Source organism: Anguilla rostrata, chromosome 5 (assembly GCF_018555375.3).
Source record: "Anguilla rostrata isolate EN2019 chromosome 5, ASM1855537v3, whole genome shotgun sequence".
In the NCBI taxonomy this organism is placed as follows: domain Eukaryota; kingdom Metazoa; phylum Chordata; class Actinopteri; order Anguilliformes; family Anguillidae; genus Anguilla; species Anguilla rostrata.
Window position 1 is genome coordinate 28,144,033 of NC_057937.1, and position 16,215 is coordinate 28,160,247.

The window sequence follows — 16,215 nt, forward strand, 5'->3', positions numbered from 1 at the left end:
TAATACTGAGCATACATGCATTCAAAATGATGGTGCCATGCAAGTATTGTGAACATCTATTATTTGCTTAAGGTTTTAATAGTTGAATAACTCTTACAATAACTACTTATTCCCAGGTAGCCTGGCTTTTGTCCTATTACAACATTTCCTAATAGGACAAAGGCATTTATATGGTATTTAACAAAATTCCCTTCACAAAATTTTACACCATCCGTCTAATCCTTAGAGATGTTCTTATAGCTTGCAGGCTGTGCATATAGCATTGAGTGCCTACTGGTGAATCCAAACAGAATTGGATTCCCAAATGAATTTGGGGATCGCAACAGGACTAATAAATAAAAAAGAGTGAACATTAACAAAACAAGAATAGTGTTAAGTGGGTTTGTCATTTTGAAATCTGACAAACATTTAAGCGATTTTTATCCATCTGTTATTCTAGCAAGCTTTAATACTACATGCACTGTCTCTTTCCAGATGCCTAGCCTGGACAGATATAGCCACACAAAATGGGTAAGGTCAACAGGCAACTGACATGAATGAATTAATCTCTCCCTTGTCTTGTTCTTGTGACTTAGACAGAGCTATGAGGGACTTGAGCGGAAGCTGAAGGAGGTATTCACGGAGAGGGCCGGAATCCTGCGTCAACTCTCCAAAACATCAAATGAATTAGACAACATAAAAGGCAACTTAAAGGTCAGTGCCTTCACTTCTTTTTCAGTTGGGTACAAGTGAAGAGGTGTATGGGGGCTTCAGTTGTTGACAGCCTTTGAACATGTATTTGCCTATGAAAAAGTTTCTTTCTGTACCCATGTTCCTTGGATGTAGTTGTTAATTGCTTTGTGTCTCCAGTTACTCTAGTAGAACAAACAAGAAGGCAATTTCTTGTGATTAAGTAGTGATTATTTGGATAAAGAATCCAATCATAATTACCTTGATGGAATTCATACAATTGTTGCAATAAGTTATTTGTATTAATAACTACACATAAAAATTTCCATCACTTACACTATGTAGAGTGAATCATGAATAATTTGCACAAGATAAAAGTAAAGGCTGAATTTTCCACTTTAAATGACACTAGCTACTTTTATCAGCTGCACACAGAGTGAAGCTGATAAAAATACCACAGGCAGGGCAGCTGCTAAGAACAGTTGTTTAAGCAAATTTAGTTACATTTGTTCATACTCCCTGAACATTTTTGCAATAACAGGAATGTCCAGCTGGTGCATGTTATTTTACAAAAGGCCCAAAGTAATTTCCCACTAACAGTCTGTATTCTTTAAGCATAAATATATATTTTCCTCCACACTGAATAATAATATATTTTGAGAATATTGAGAATACAAAATATTTTTGGGGGTGGGATATTGGATGAAAACTTCAATCAATGGACCCATAGTGTTAGGCAGGCGCTGGTCAGCTGGTCATTTTGATGACATGTTCCCTGCACTGGTTAATCTGACTGGCTAAAAAGTCAAATGACTCAAAAGCATTTACTTAGAGTATGATACCGTAAATATTAACAATTTATTATACTGAAACACGTTATTTGACACAGAACAATGTTGTAACTGCTGTTAAGAGAGATACACGTTTTCAATGTTTATTATAATATGCTGCTGGCATATTATAATAAACTGTTTTCGAACTGTTCTTGATCATGGGAGAGCGTGGTTGGAAATTGGAAAAGCTGGCCCATAGGCAATTCTGTACAATGAATTGTATTGATTCCTCAAAAGTGAATTTTCTTAATGGGAAAAAGCAGCCACACTAATGTTCAATGTCATATTGGCAGGTTGGAGTTGAAATGGGGGGTTACATAGAAAATGTTATTATCCAGGGTGTACTGACTGCCAGAATGCATGCTACGTGCAGTAGCCTGGTAGTCCGCAAGCCATCAGTCGAGAACGTAGTCTGAGACAACGTTGTTTGAGTTAATGATCTATTTGCTAGCTACATCGATGTGAATGTGGTTACCATAGTTTAAAACATTATTTTGGGCATCAAGTTTGCAAAGCTGTCTGTATCCAACTGTGAAGCCTAATATTGTGTCCATTATGTGAGGGAGTGATACTGTGGATATTTGCGCTGCAATATAAATAATTAGCTGCTGGCCAATGTTGATACAGTAGCCTGTTGTCTGAGGTAACTCTTCCTACATTTACTTCAATATTAATGGAATGAAGCGGTTACAATGTTCTATCAATTAACTTAGCACACTTGCTGTACACTGTACAACATTCGGTGTTAAGTTGGAAAAGCTATATCCTAACTGTGATATGTAGCATTATGTTTATTATATATTTTTAAAAAAAATTAAAGCTGTTGAATGTTAATCAAGTACATGTCCTCTGATTGAAACCTGTTTAAACATTTTACCTATTTGAAGTTCAAAAGTGTTCAAAAGTGTCTTTTTTGGTGTAGAAATGTTTTCCTTAATAGGTAGACTTTCACTCGCCATCAAGATTTTATTTGAATGTGATCCCTAAATCTGACGTAACATGCGGTGCCATATTTTTTACTGCAAAATTAGACCGTGATTCCAAATACTTTAATTAAACCAGTACAACACATATGACAGCTTTAATTTCATTTCTTTGATGACTCAACTCTAGGTTCAAGCATCTTAAAAGGCAATACATCTGCATGGGTTTATGATTGTATTGTTTACAAAAGCACAACATTCTTCACAGATCTAGCCTCTTAATTTTCTAGATTGACTCAGATTGATGCATTTAACTCTTCAAAAAATAAAGGAAAAGAAATGCACTCAACTCAATAATATGTGAACTTGGGTGCTGGTCCTGCAATAAATGTGTAAAAATTAGATAAAGACTGCAAATTCAATAAAATCATTTTATATATCTTTTGGGAAAGAAAGGATAAAATATTTATTTTTCTGAACCCAGTGTTTTTAACAAATCAATACCCTTGTACAATGTTCAGCACTTTGAACACAATTGTTGTCCTATGCTAAAAACCCCTCACTTGCCTGTATAAAAATGACAAGTAATGTGACTTAATTTAATAATTGTGATTGGAATTAACAATCGTAAATGAAATAACCAAATTCATTATATCAACATGGGCCTTTGTTGGTTGATCACTCATTCAGTGTTAAAGCCTTTTAGTGGAATATACAATTTATTATGAACATGAAAATTAAATGCAGTCATGTTAATAATTGAAGTTGACCAGAAGTAATAAAAATACATTACATCTAGCATCCATGAACTACCATAATTACAGATTGTTTGTTACAGAATGATTTTAAAAAAAAATACTGCACATTGTATTTCTTTTAACTATGTCTTTACATTTTGTGTGTTTCATTGTTTCCCACATTTTAGCGCTTCTCTCTGTGTGCCGGTAATAGGGATACATTTTTCCCTTGGCCTATATGACAACAATGCTATAATTTAGAAATACAACTATTGGAATTGATTCAGTTGTGTGCTTCATTTCAAGAAAATAGTTTTGCAATATATGGTTTTGTAATATTTAAGAAATTAGGTTGCTGTAGGAGCAGAAATCTATGTGGTAGCCTTATGTTGGATGGTAACAGGAAGTAATGAAAACCTTTATAATGTTAAAGGATGCGGGCTCCTTTTGTTTCGCAAATGAGTTCTTGGAAGCACAAATGGTCAATCTGTTTGTTTCAATATTTGGTGTTATTCGTACAGTAAAACTAATATACATGCACATTTACTCATATTGTTAGGCTATGGGATGAAAATGTAATGAAATATGTACTCTCAAAACACTGTAAGTGCCAAAAAGTTTTAAACCTAGCAGCCCCGAGGCTTCAAAATTCCATTGCAGTTGGGGACTCGAATCAATCAGTCTCCCTTTTCAATTAAAAAAGCATCCTTTGACTCTTTTCCTGTGTCTTAGCCACCAGAAACCATGTACACTGGCAGCAGGTTAGCTGGCTGTGGCATATTATTCTAGCAGCACTGGAGACCATCTTTGCGGCATAACTTTGACCAATCGGAATTGAACAACCAGGATGATGACAAAAGAGGTTGGCTACAATTTGATTTACATTTCATTTCACCAATAAAAAAATCCTTTCTGGGCTTATTTTGAGTAAGACAGAGAGTGCCCCTCCTTTTTTGGTGCCATTTTGCTTCTGAAATTGCTGTAGAATTACAAGTCACCTGGCAGCTTAACATGTTAGGACACCTAAATAAACGAAAGTATGAATGCATAATAACCAAATAACATTTCTTGAGAGTTTCTTGTAACAAAATGTGTAATAATGCCTTCAATTATGTTAGATTTAAAAAAAAAGTCCCTTTGATTTCAGTGCTGGTGCAAATGCTCCTAAACAAAGTCAAATTAGCATAATCATTTCTGACATTGTTGAACTGTGAATTGAACTAATTTTATATATTTCCTTGTTAAATGACCTGTTAAAGTAATGCCAAATTTGTTTTATTTCTGTGTGGAATGCCCATGATTACAATGCGGGCAGAATGTGCCACCTCCTTCTGCAATTAGAGTGATTACACAGGAAGAGGGAAGCGGCTGAATCGTATTAAAGAAAACAGACATTATTTTCTGACAAGTTAGCTATTTATAAGTTATTTGATTAAACAGTAGCATTTATTACATTATTAAAAAATAATTTGTCAAAATATTTTTTATAAAAAAACAAAAAATAAATCACCAAAACAAGTTTGATTTTCCTATTAGGGTGTTACAGTAAATGAGAATTTACATTGCACACTGTTATATTACATTTACATTACAGGCATTTAGCAGACACTCTTATCTAGAGCGACTTATACGTTATCCATTTATACAGCTGGATATATACTGGAGCAATGCAGGTTAAGTACCTTGCTCAAGGGTACAACGGCAGTGTCCTACCGGGGAATCGAGCCTGCAACCTTTAGGTTACAAGACCAACTCCTTAGCCATTATACTACACTGCCACCCCATATACAAGGGAGTTATTGGATCCATCAAAATATTTGAATGGCGGCTACGCTGATACCAACCGAATATTAGTCGGGGCTTTATTTTTCCCAAATACAAATGTTATCTCCAAATCACAGAGCTAAGCATTCATCTAAAGATAGCTAATCACCCCGAAATGCAACGCGGCTTGACGTCAAGTACAATACAGAATGATGGGAGCTGCTGCCAATCTGATGCCTCCTACTGTCGGAACCCCACAAGCATTTCCCTCTGACCGGCATAACCTCTACCACAGAGGTAAATGCGTCAAATTAAACCCTAAACCGCCGTAAGAGAGGAGGATGTGTTGGTGACTTTTGGTGACCTGCCCTGTAACACTAGGGTAATCCCATTACTGCAACATCCTGTCATTTCAGGAGAGCATATGCTAGTATGCCATTCCTCCAAAGGGCAAATAGTCTGCCTATGCTTCTGTTCAGTCCACAATCCACCGGAACTGCACAGGCATTGGACTGCCTTGCTCACACAGCTGGAAGGAGCTGTCATTGCACAATGATGCAGTGGATACCTTTTTGATGGAAACCCTCCCTCCTTCCCACACTGATCGATACTTTTAGAGAAGTGCTTGAATTCAAATTCTTTTTGGAAGGAGTGCTCCTCTCTTAGGTGGTCAAATACTGGTCTATGCTTACTCTTGGTATGGCACTCAATCTAAACAAAACAAAACAAATAATTCTGATTTTTTGCCACATCCAAAGTTACTTGCTTTGCATGCTTGAACATTTCCATTGCAGAGCTATTATTCAAAATGAGTGATTCAAAATGTGTATCATACCAGACATAATCATGGCAGTACTTTACCACCAAAGAGAACACTCTACCTTCAACACCTCTCTTTACATTCTTTGAACACCTCTCTCACAGCTATTATCTGAATTAGCACTTGTAGTAAACTCCAGGGCTGCTGCTAGGAGGGGTCGACTGGGGCCTTCATGCTGGGCCTCGCGTGTGTGATCACACCGAACACCAGGCAGGATTTTTATTATTTTTTTGCCTTTAAGTCTATCCCTAAAATTAAACCCTGGGATAGACGTTAGACTCCGTATCCGTACTCGGAATGGACGGTGCTTAAACCGGAAGTTGGCAGGTATTTTAACATCTTAGCGCAAAGCCCCTAGCACTGAAATACTGAACTCAGACATTCAGTGCAACTGCAACCAAAGTATGAGTTAAAAACATAAACGATGGATGACAAAAATGCCGAATATGGAGTTTTGCAGCGCCACCATTGTCGCTCTGGTCGTTCATTTAACACGCACCCCCTCCCTGCAGTCTCATCTGCAACTACACCCACCACCCATGACATAATGGACAATATTGTCTATCTGGGCATTCATAAAAATATTTTTTCACCACTCAAAAATCGTATTCCATCATAGCAACAAGATAAACCCAACAATAGCCCTAAGATATGCCAATGCAGCAGTGAAAACACTGCTCATTGAATAACGAAATAAACGAGACAAAGTTTAAAAAAATGATACCATGTCATTCTACAGTCAATATCTGGGACTAAATATTGAATAAATACACAACCTTACCATTGGTTTTACGCGAAGAGATGTCTCTTTTGAGTCTGAGTGGTCATATATTGTCTTGGACAATCCGTTTGTGAAATATACGCGCATTCGCGATGCCTGGGGTACCTTCAAAAATAGCTGTGCGTAATACCACACGTATGTGTGTTTATGGCGTTGTCGACCTTTTTAGTACAGTCTGGCTTGATTGACATTTATTCAGTAGGTGAGAGTATAACATGTCTATTTTTGCTTTTGGAATAGCGTTTTATAGGTCAGCGTAACCGAACATTTTCTTATCATCGCATTCACTTGCGCATTCACTCTGTGGTAGCAATAAAAGATGCTGTTATCATTACTCTGGTTTTATTATTTTTTTAAATGAACTGACAGTGTGAAGACAGTAGTAGACAGAGCGCGCCAGGTTACAGTTGGCTAACCACGATGTACTGTATGTCTTGTGATTTCAGGTGAGCGACGACATCTAAATTTGCACAAAAGTGATATTGCATTAGTACAGTGGATGTATAAGAATGATGTCAATGATGCTAGTAGAGTGTGTGTATGAGATCGCTAAATGTTATAAAATACAAGTACGTGCTTATGTCATGTAGTCGCTAGTTAACTGGCTAGTTAGCCCCACTGTAGCAGCTAGTTAACTGGCTAGTTACCCCCACTGTAGCAAGCTAGAAATGTCCGTTTGTAATCAGTAATATGTGCTTACGTGTGAATGTCCAGTAAATGTGTGTTTAGCAATAATGTGTTGAGCCAAATCTGAGAATTGCAAACTTTATTTCATTGAGAATACATGACAATAATACATCCCTGTGGACAGAGTGGCTGTGACGATGGCAAGATTGTGTTGTGTGGCGCAGCAGCAGTGAACATCGTATAGGCTCTGTGTAGAGGAGGAGCTCTGTGTGTGGCTGGCCTATCACAGAATGATGTGGACACTGGACACAGCTACCCAATGAGGATTTTCCTTCATCACAAGTACGGATATTGACACTTTTTACTCGGATGGTACTCGTGCTCGTAAAAAGTACATTATCCGTACCGAATACTCGTTTCATCCAAGTAATTCAGCTCAACCCTAGTATCCACACCATTACCAGAAGTAAACAAACCTGGCTGGAACCCAGGGGATAGCAGACATGCATAGACAAAATAAAATGTAGCTTGTTCTATGTATAATGTATCTCATTAAAAAAAAGTTTTCAACGTACAAAAATGTCAAGTTACTCACACATACAAGACATACACCGAAAGAACTGAGGAAATATTGGGTAGCATTGTTTTGGAATACATTTTATTTAATTTCGATGAGGCAAGATAGCCTATATTGTGTGTAGTACCGTAACTTGACGTCATTTGGATATCAATACTTTTAATGGCAGGCCTGGATTTTGGCAGTCTGAATGAATGAGTTATAGACGGTGTATGTCTTGTATGTGTGAGTAACTTGGAATTTTTGTACGTTGAAAATGTGTTTTTTTATGAGATATCATTTCTTTTTGCAAAGCGTTTTATTATGAGAGTGAGAAATGCGAAGTGACCCTGTAAGAAACGGTTGTGGATTATGGCTATCCTTGTGTGAATTTGTACAGTCTGATGAGCGTGTACCGTTTAGCAGTTTCGGTTTGCTATATATGTAAAACAGTGGCTGTGACAAAGGGTGCGGTGGCGTAAAGCGCAGGTGAAATATGGCCAGTGTATGTACTCACGGATTGACGGCCATCCAACGAACCTTGATTGACAAAAGAATCAGCAAACCCGTAGAATTAAAGCTCCCTAGGTCGAAACTTGTGTACCCTTCTGTACTGCTCCGTTGTCTGTTATTTCGTGGAGGTGCACTTTTAGTGTTTGTAAGGTTTATAAGGCATTTTTATAGGCTTATCTGCAGGTAGGAATCCTCTTTGCTGTTTTGTTAAGCTAGAACCGGAAAAGTTGATAGTGGAGAATAGGAGCAGACGCATATGTCCCAGCAGGCTTTGCATATGAGAAAATAACAACAGTGTGAGATAAATTAGGAGAAATTATGAAATTGCATAGTTAAAACAATATGTTTTTAGCAGAATGGCCATGTAGGTGAAGGTTGACATGATCACAGACTATAGTGTGAAGTAAATGAAGTGACCATGAGCGAGCTTAGTTTCCTCATCAAACGGTATATATAACAGTCTGTATAAAATATTAATCGTTAAAGTGGAGAGTTAAGTAACGTATGAAATCTATTGCACTGATGTGCTTTTGTCATGTTCAGTACTAGTAGTTATAATAATGAGCGAGTCATGATTTTAAATGTAATGTTTTAATGGGGAGTTGCAGAACGTACATACGTAGTAATTGTTTGTATATGGCTAGATAGAGAACAGGGTGAGGTAACATGAATGTAGAAACGTGGCGTTTGCCGATATGAAGGTTTTGTAGGGTAGCCAAGTGAAGAATTATAGTTAGTAGAAATGGCACAGTGGTGAACTGGTGTAACTTTTTAATAAAAGGAATACATTTGCCGTCATGGAATGCATATGGGTGGCCGTGAGTGAGTTTTGGTAAAGCAAATATAAGCGTAAGAAAACGTTAGTGTAAAAGAGGAAATCATCTGCCTGAGGGCGAGGCGGGATTCAATCCTTCAACCGGAGGTTTACCAGTGTGTGACTTTGTTAGTGCAGCACCATGACATAGCTGTGCAATGTGTGAAATATCATTTGCAAACCTGTCCGTGGTTTTAAAGAAGAACACAGACCAGTAAGCACAGAAGAGCTCCCGTTGACTCCATATGGCTTTGCAATATTGTAGCCAGTTAATAACTGAACGTGCAGATGGTACATCATAATGCAGTGTATACGTTCGGTGAAGGGCGGGTAGATATGGTGCAAAAGCAATAATTGAGAAGTAGTAGACAGTTATTAGTGAGGATAAAAGCAGGTTAATGAAACGTGTTTCTAACTGGGCTTGAACCTTGAACCCCATGTTTTCAAGACGGGGACCTTGCCCACTAGGCCACAGGCGGACTACTTGTTTAAACTGGAAATGTTTCAGAGTAAAAAGGTATGGGTATTTTGCGTGTGTATGCACATTTTTGATTGGGTCGTGTAGGTGAAGATTTGGCTGGTGTCGGTAAAATGTCCAATGGGAAGACATGTTGTTAGTGGGATAGGCGGCAGGAAAAATAAGAATGAGAAGAAGAAGAAGAAGAAAGAGAAGAAGAAGAAGAAGGAGAAAACGCAAAATCCCCTTAGTTTGGGGCTTTATTGTGTGGACATGTGAAGTTGTTCATGAAATCTGTCTGTTGAAATGGGGTCAGAATATACAGAATTTAATGTTTTTAAGGGCTGAGTGTCTGTGGCTGTTGTGGTTATTTCTGTGGGGAACCCTGAAAAGTGCCAAACTCTCGGTGCTGTATAGGTATGGGGCATGCCCCCGCCAAGGCGTAACTTGGCGGGATGGCATACCTGCCATCCCAATCTCGTTAAAGATAATGTTAGTACAATGTTGTCAACTGGAGAGGTAACTATTTTCTAATTTGGTAAAAGTTTTATGTCAGCATGATTTTAGCATTCAAGCAAAAAAAAAAAAAAAAAAGTTATGCCTTGGCAGGGCAGCATCCCCAATACCTATACAGCACCAATAGGTAGGCAGGTTTCCAGCAGGAATAACCACAATGACCACTGACTCAGCCCTTAAATACATTAACTTCTGTACGTTCTGACCTAAAGTCAACAGACAGAATTCACAAATAACTTCACACATCCACAGAAGACAGCCCCCAAATTAAGTGATGTTCCTGCCAATGATAGCATCACAAATGCTGCAGAACCACAAAGAATCTGTCCATCGTGAATTTAGCTACATGAGACAATAAAATATTGTAAAACATTGGACACAACCACATGTGTTGTTTATGGCGTTGTCACCCTGTTTAGTACAGTCTGGCTGGATTGACAATTCATTTATTCAGTAGGCGAGAGTATAAACTTTCTAATGATGTATAACATGTCTAATATTGCTTTTGGAATAGCATTTTATAGGTCAGCGCAGCGTAACCAAAATTTTTCTCATCATCGCGTTAACCCTCTGGGGTCTAAGGGTAAAATGAGGCACACTGGCGATTGTGCGATGCTCTGACATTTGTGTAAATTTCATCAACTTTATATACAGTGATTCCAAAGTGTTTCATATCTGTGTTTTCAGCACAGACTCAGCTACAATAATATGGCAGCAGTAAGTAGGTCATAATCATGTGTGGATTGTAAACTGCTCTAAAAACACACAAACTGTAAACAGTAGTTTTGAACATGCCCAGGAATGTGCATAATACATTGCTAAAAGTTAGTGTTGTGACTACTATTTTTCAACACCAGGTGAGAATGGGAGGGCAAATGGCCTTTCTGTAATGAATGAATGAATGCCGCATGCCTCCCCACCACTAAGACAAAGACTCAGTGAGCCATTTAGAAGACAGAAACAAAGACATCTTTTGATTTTCAGAACATTTATTGAAGCAAACTATACGCATGGAAGATGAGATGAGACTGGTGTACTCTTGCAACGCTTGCGTGGCCTCTTAGCTAGTGGTGAACTAGGCCGTGTTTCCTGATCAGCATCTCTGTAAATATGATAAAAACAAAATTGTTAGGAAATGTGACATCAAATCAAACTTTATTTATATAGCACATTTCCTTCAACAGGTGAAAATTAAATGTGCTTTACAAAAAAGGGGCAAACGACTAACTAATGAAAACAAAACTTAGGAAATGTGACATGGTTACATCATATACAAACAAAGAACCAAACAAACACAACCAGACGCAGAGAGGTAGCCTATAATTTTGAGAAGCAATGGTTAGAATCGTTCGTAGTGTGGGAATTTACAAGCGCGCATATTAGTGAATATTCCTACAAACACACAGAGAATGCAATACAGCACACATTTACAAATAATGCAAGCTATCAACGAAACAACATTAGCTAAACTAAATAAACATTGCTATTCCAGCTGAACTACACGCAACTCATCAATAACAATGCCTCAATCTGAAGTAGGCTAGGTCTGTTTAGCTGTGGTTATTATATTGCTATTTCCCAAATTTACTTACAGTATGCTACTATCGATTGTGCGAGGACATCAGTTTTAGAATCTTAGCCACGCCACGGGCTATTTATTACCAATATGATCGAAAAACATAGTCTACCTGATACTTCTAACACAACCAGACGCAGAGAGCCTAGCCTATCATTTTGAGATGCAATAGTTCGAATTGTTCGTAGTGTGGGAATTTACAAACGCGCATATTGCTGGATATTCCTACAAACACACAGATACGTTGCAATACAGTACACATATTTACCAATATGATCATAAGAAATATACTTACGCATGAAGTTGATCCTCAGCTGGATCAGTTCGCTGTTCGAAATGACACCGCTCTTCATCAGTGTCGGCTTCCGGACGGACCATTTTCCAAAATTAAACGAAATGTTCACCTCAAAAGAAGTGAATTAGGCGACACTTTGACATTCTATCCCGCTTTCGCAGACTTGGCATTTCTCACATGGATCTTGCATCGCCCCTCCTTTAGTCTCCTTCTATGGAGAGTAATTATAATGTTGTTAACATGTGAATGCGATTTGGGCGGACTTCCTGCTGAGCGAAATTCATAGTAATGAGTAAAGTTTAACGAAGCATACATGATCTAATTAATCAAATTTAGAACTTTTCATATTATGGTAAGATGAATTCATATTATTTGCCAATAGGCGCATTGGAAAGTCGCGATTCTAAGGTTTCTGTCAATGTTTTTGTTGTGTCTGTATGATAACAGCACGTGAAGTTAATCATCCAAATAGAAACGAAAGTTAATTTAATCTTGTCGAGCTCCGCCGGCGGAGCTCTCGACCCCAGAGGGTTAACTTACGCATTCACTCTGTGATACCAATAAAAGACGCTGCACCTAACCAAACGTTGTCAACGATTTTTCATAATTTCTTCGAATATAATATAATTATTGAGGACTTCTGGGCATGGCTAAGCCATATGTTTGCTGATAGACCTAGCTGACATCGTTTTCTGGAGTAAGACAGAAAATCACTGATTTACTGCCTCTGTCTCTATCTACTGAACACAGATAAAATTTCATGTAGAGCTGGGGAACATAGGACCCTGGGAACATAGGACCCTTTGTCATATTCCCGTTATGTGCTATATAAATCTGGGGAACATAGGAATGACCCCTCTCCATCTACAGAGATAACATTTCATCATCGCTGTGTAAGTATTACTATGGTTATATACGTTATTTTTGAAATTGAGTGTCTTTAAATAGGTTAGTCGTATTTTATAATGAGGATATTTCACACTGTAATGTTGTTGTCTAGTTGTTTTTGTGATGCATGCAACAGTGATGACGTGAGAGTTTGACCTGGTGGATGGTTGAAAATTGTTTTCATGTCGTCCCATCCCCATTACTGATGGGCAAAACCGTTATTTTCAGTGTACTGAATCAGTAAAATAAGTTCACTAAAAAGATTTGTTCACCGAATCAGTGGCGTCACTAGGGTTGATGTCGGCGGGGGGGGGGGGGAAGGGGGGGTCGTGGGGGTGGGGAATTGTGCTGTTGAGCCGCGTTTCCACCAAAATTACCCGGAACTTTCAGTCCCAGGAACTACTTTACCAGGAACTAAAAGGTTCCTTCAGCCAATGGTTGTCTGCGTTTCCACCGGGGTCTAAAGTACCGCGAATATTAGGCAAATTAGCCCACTGACGTATGAAAAAGCAACGTTGTCGTCGGTCCATCTGTCATATGATTTCTTTCGTAACCCCATACTACCACCGAAGTAGCCTACATTATTTTCTAATAACCGGGACAGCCCGGAGGGGTTTATTCCACTTATACAACGGGTTACCAACAATGACTATATGGTTACTTTTGTATTTATTGATTTTCATATATCCTCTCAAACACATTCATTATGTTTTTATGCGAACATTCGCTTTCATGTCTTGACATCCGAAGCGACAGAATGCATTCACATTTAACCGGCAACAACAGCAGAAAACATGCACACGTTGTAAACAATTTGCTGTTTGATTACTTCCTCGTCGTCAATTCCATATAGGCTAATGGCAAAATGACAAGAATAGAACGAAAACTCGGACTTGCGTGAAAATGTAAATTAGTAGTGGTACAGCCACCGTTTGCTTTCCTTCGAAGTTACTGCTAGCCGAGCAGCGAAGTGTGCCCTCCAGATGCGAAACATGCACCATAAATTAGTCCATAGTCTTCCTGGTCTTTTCGTGGAATTGAAAAATGGCAGTAAAATTGAGTAAAATTACGGCAGTCTGAAAAAGCTAAAGGGAAGATTACTAGAATGAACCTGTTATTTTACCCGGATAAAAAGTGCGGATGGTGATTTCCAGTTTGCTTGTACTGTATCACCAATGTTAATTATGCAGAACTACCGCATAAGACACATAACTGTATCAAACTTTTTGAGTCAATTACAACGGGCTAACAAAGAAAATCCGAAAGAAAATATTCAGCAACCGAATTAATCCGTTTGAATGTTTTGGTAGCCTACGTAATATGCTGTCCCAGCACGAATGCTTAGCATTTTATAAAACGAATACTAAAGCAAGAAAAGAACAGAAGAGCACACGTTATAATTCCAAGACGTTGACAGGCTATAACCAAAACTAGGCTACTGCGCCGCATAACATACAAGTCTGATTTGAAGTTATTATGAAAATAAATTGGTTTACCGCTGCATTTCAAACATGGCGGGTAATGGCGGAAAATAAATACAACACAAATGCTGCGAGTACTCGACCAATCAGAAATGTTCAGCGCTGCAAGCTCCACCCAAAAGGTTCCTGTACTTTCGGAAAGTACTACCCCCCGAGCAGGAACGTTTTGGGGGGTAAAACAAAGCCCCCAGAACTAAATTTAGACCCTAGTTCCTGCGGTGGAAACGCACTGAGTTCCTCAAAAGGTTCCTAGTTCCGGGGTATAGTTCCTGCGGTGGAAACGCGGCTTTGGATGTTGTCAACCGGGGGGGTGGGGGGGCCGAATTTATAGACAGAGCATTTTCCTACAGAATATTTAATAGCCAAGGAACCAAACACTTTCTTTCCCTATTTTTCATAAAATGTTTTCATTTCGATTTTATTCTACACAATTTAGTTTGTAAGAATCTGTTTCATGTGGCCATTTCATTTCAATACATTTCCCAAAACGGGTTGTTTTAGCCCTAGATGCGGACTTCTTTACCGTGACTTGTTCTAACGGCTACTTGAAATAAAAAGTGCTGATATAAGTTGGCTGAGTAGATCACGTTTTCTCATAAAATGTAGTCGATAACAAGACTAGCTAGCCAAGGCTACTATTTTATTTCATTGAAAATAAACAGCACACTTGACAGTGATGTCTGATTATTATCCATTATTCCGTACCGTACCCACTTTCCTCCCCAGAGACTCCTCGCTCCTTGCATTCACAACAGCAAGAGGAACGAACAAACTAGTGTTGTGTCGTTCACAAATGATTCGGGCAAGAGTATTGTTGTGTCGTTCGCGAATGATTCGGGCAAGAGTATTGTTGTGTCGTTTGCGAGCGATTTGGGCAAGTGTACTGTTGTGTTGTTCGCGAACGATTCAGGCAAGTGTACTGTTGTGTTGTTCGCGAACGATTCGGGCGTAGTATGTTCAGTGAACAAATCACTGAACTTATTCATTCACTGAGTCTGCGAACGAATCGTTTCACGATTCAGTAGTGATTCAGTACAGTTCTTTCACCCAAAAGATTTGTTCTTTTGAACGAATCGTTCGCGAACGACACAACACTAATCCCCATACAAGAAAACATATGAGAGTACAGAGTATAGACATAAATACAGGAGTTAATTATTACACATTTAGGTACTGTATAGCATTGTGTGACAATATTTTTGCATTATTTTTTAAAATCTGATAGCAATGTTTCATCTTAAACCTTCATAAGGGGCTCATTTATTTGCTTTACAATGGACAAAAAGCATTTTATTCAATTTTGGAGAGATTTTGGATATGTTTCTGGACCCCTAGATATTTTAGACCACTGTACTGACTGAAAGCTTGTAATTCCCACTTGAAAAATTATGCAACAGTGATTTTCTTGAGTCAAAACAGTTGATTTGTTGTGAAATACGTGAATATGTTGTGATTTACAGCAATGCATAATTTAAACATTTTGGATAGATTTGGAGACGCTGGGTACACTGCTTAGTTTTTGCTTCATAGATCTTTAATAGTTCTATATTTCCACCCTTAGATTTTATGAACTTGGGGTCAAGAGGTTTTTGATGCAGGACATGTATAGTTTAACCTGCTGTATATATGCAATCAATATTTCATTGCAAACTTTGCATTGCAAATTCATTTTTGCCTAGACAATTGCATTTGTGGCACTTTATTTCTTCCAAAATTATTTACAATACTACTTAGATTATTACTAATCTAAGTAGTATTGTAAATGGTACAAACATCTTGCTTCATTTAAGCCATTTTCCAAGTCTCTGTGGTGTTCACATCTGGAGTTATAAAGTTTTAAATAAGGTATCCCCTAAATGGGCACCCTAGCTCCCCAGTGGTGGAACGAACTCCCTGTCCCTCTTCGAACCTCTCCCTCACTACCCATCTTCCGCCGTGGTCTGTAGACTCATCTCTTCAGACTAT

The 16,215-nt window shown here is 38.3% G+C and overlaps 1 protein-coding gene across 5 annotated transcripts in view; it reads left to right on the forward strand.

Annotated features, from left to right (window-relative positions):
* luzp2 (leucine zipper protein 2) overlaps window positions 1-16,215 on the forward strand; it is a 327,898-nt gene that overhangs the window by 135,340 nt on the left and 176,343 nt on the right. For all 5 annotated transcript variants that reach the window (XM_064335713.1, XM_064335712.1, XM_064335715.1 and 2 more), the window contains exon 2: window positions 576-693. In XM_064335713.1, coding sequence (XP_064191783.1) covers window positions 576-693 — 118 coding nt within the window. The remainder of the gene's footprint in view (window positions 1-575; window positions 694-16,215) is intronic.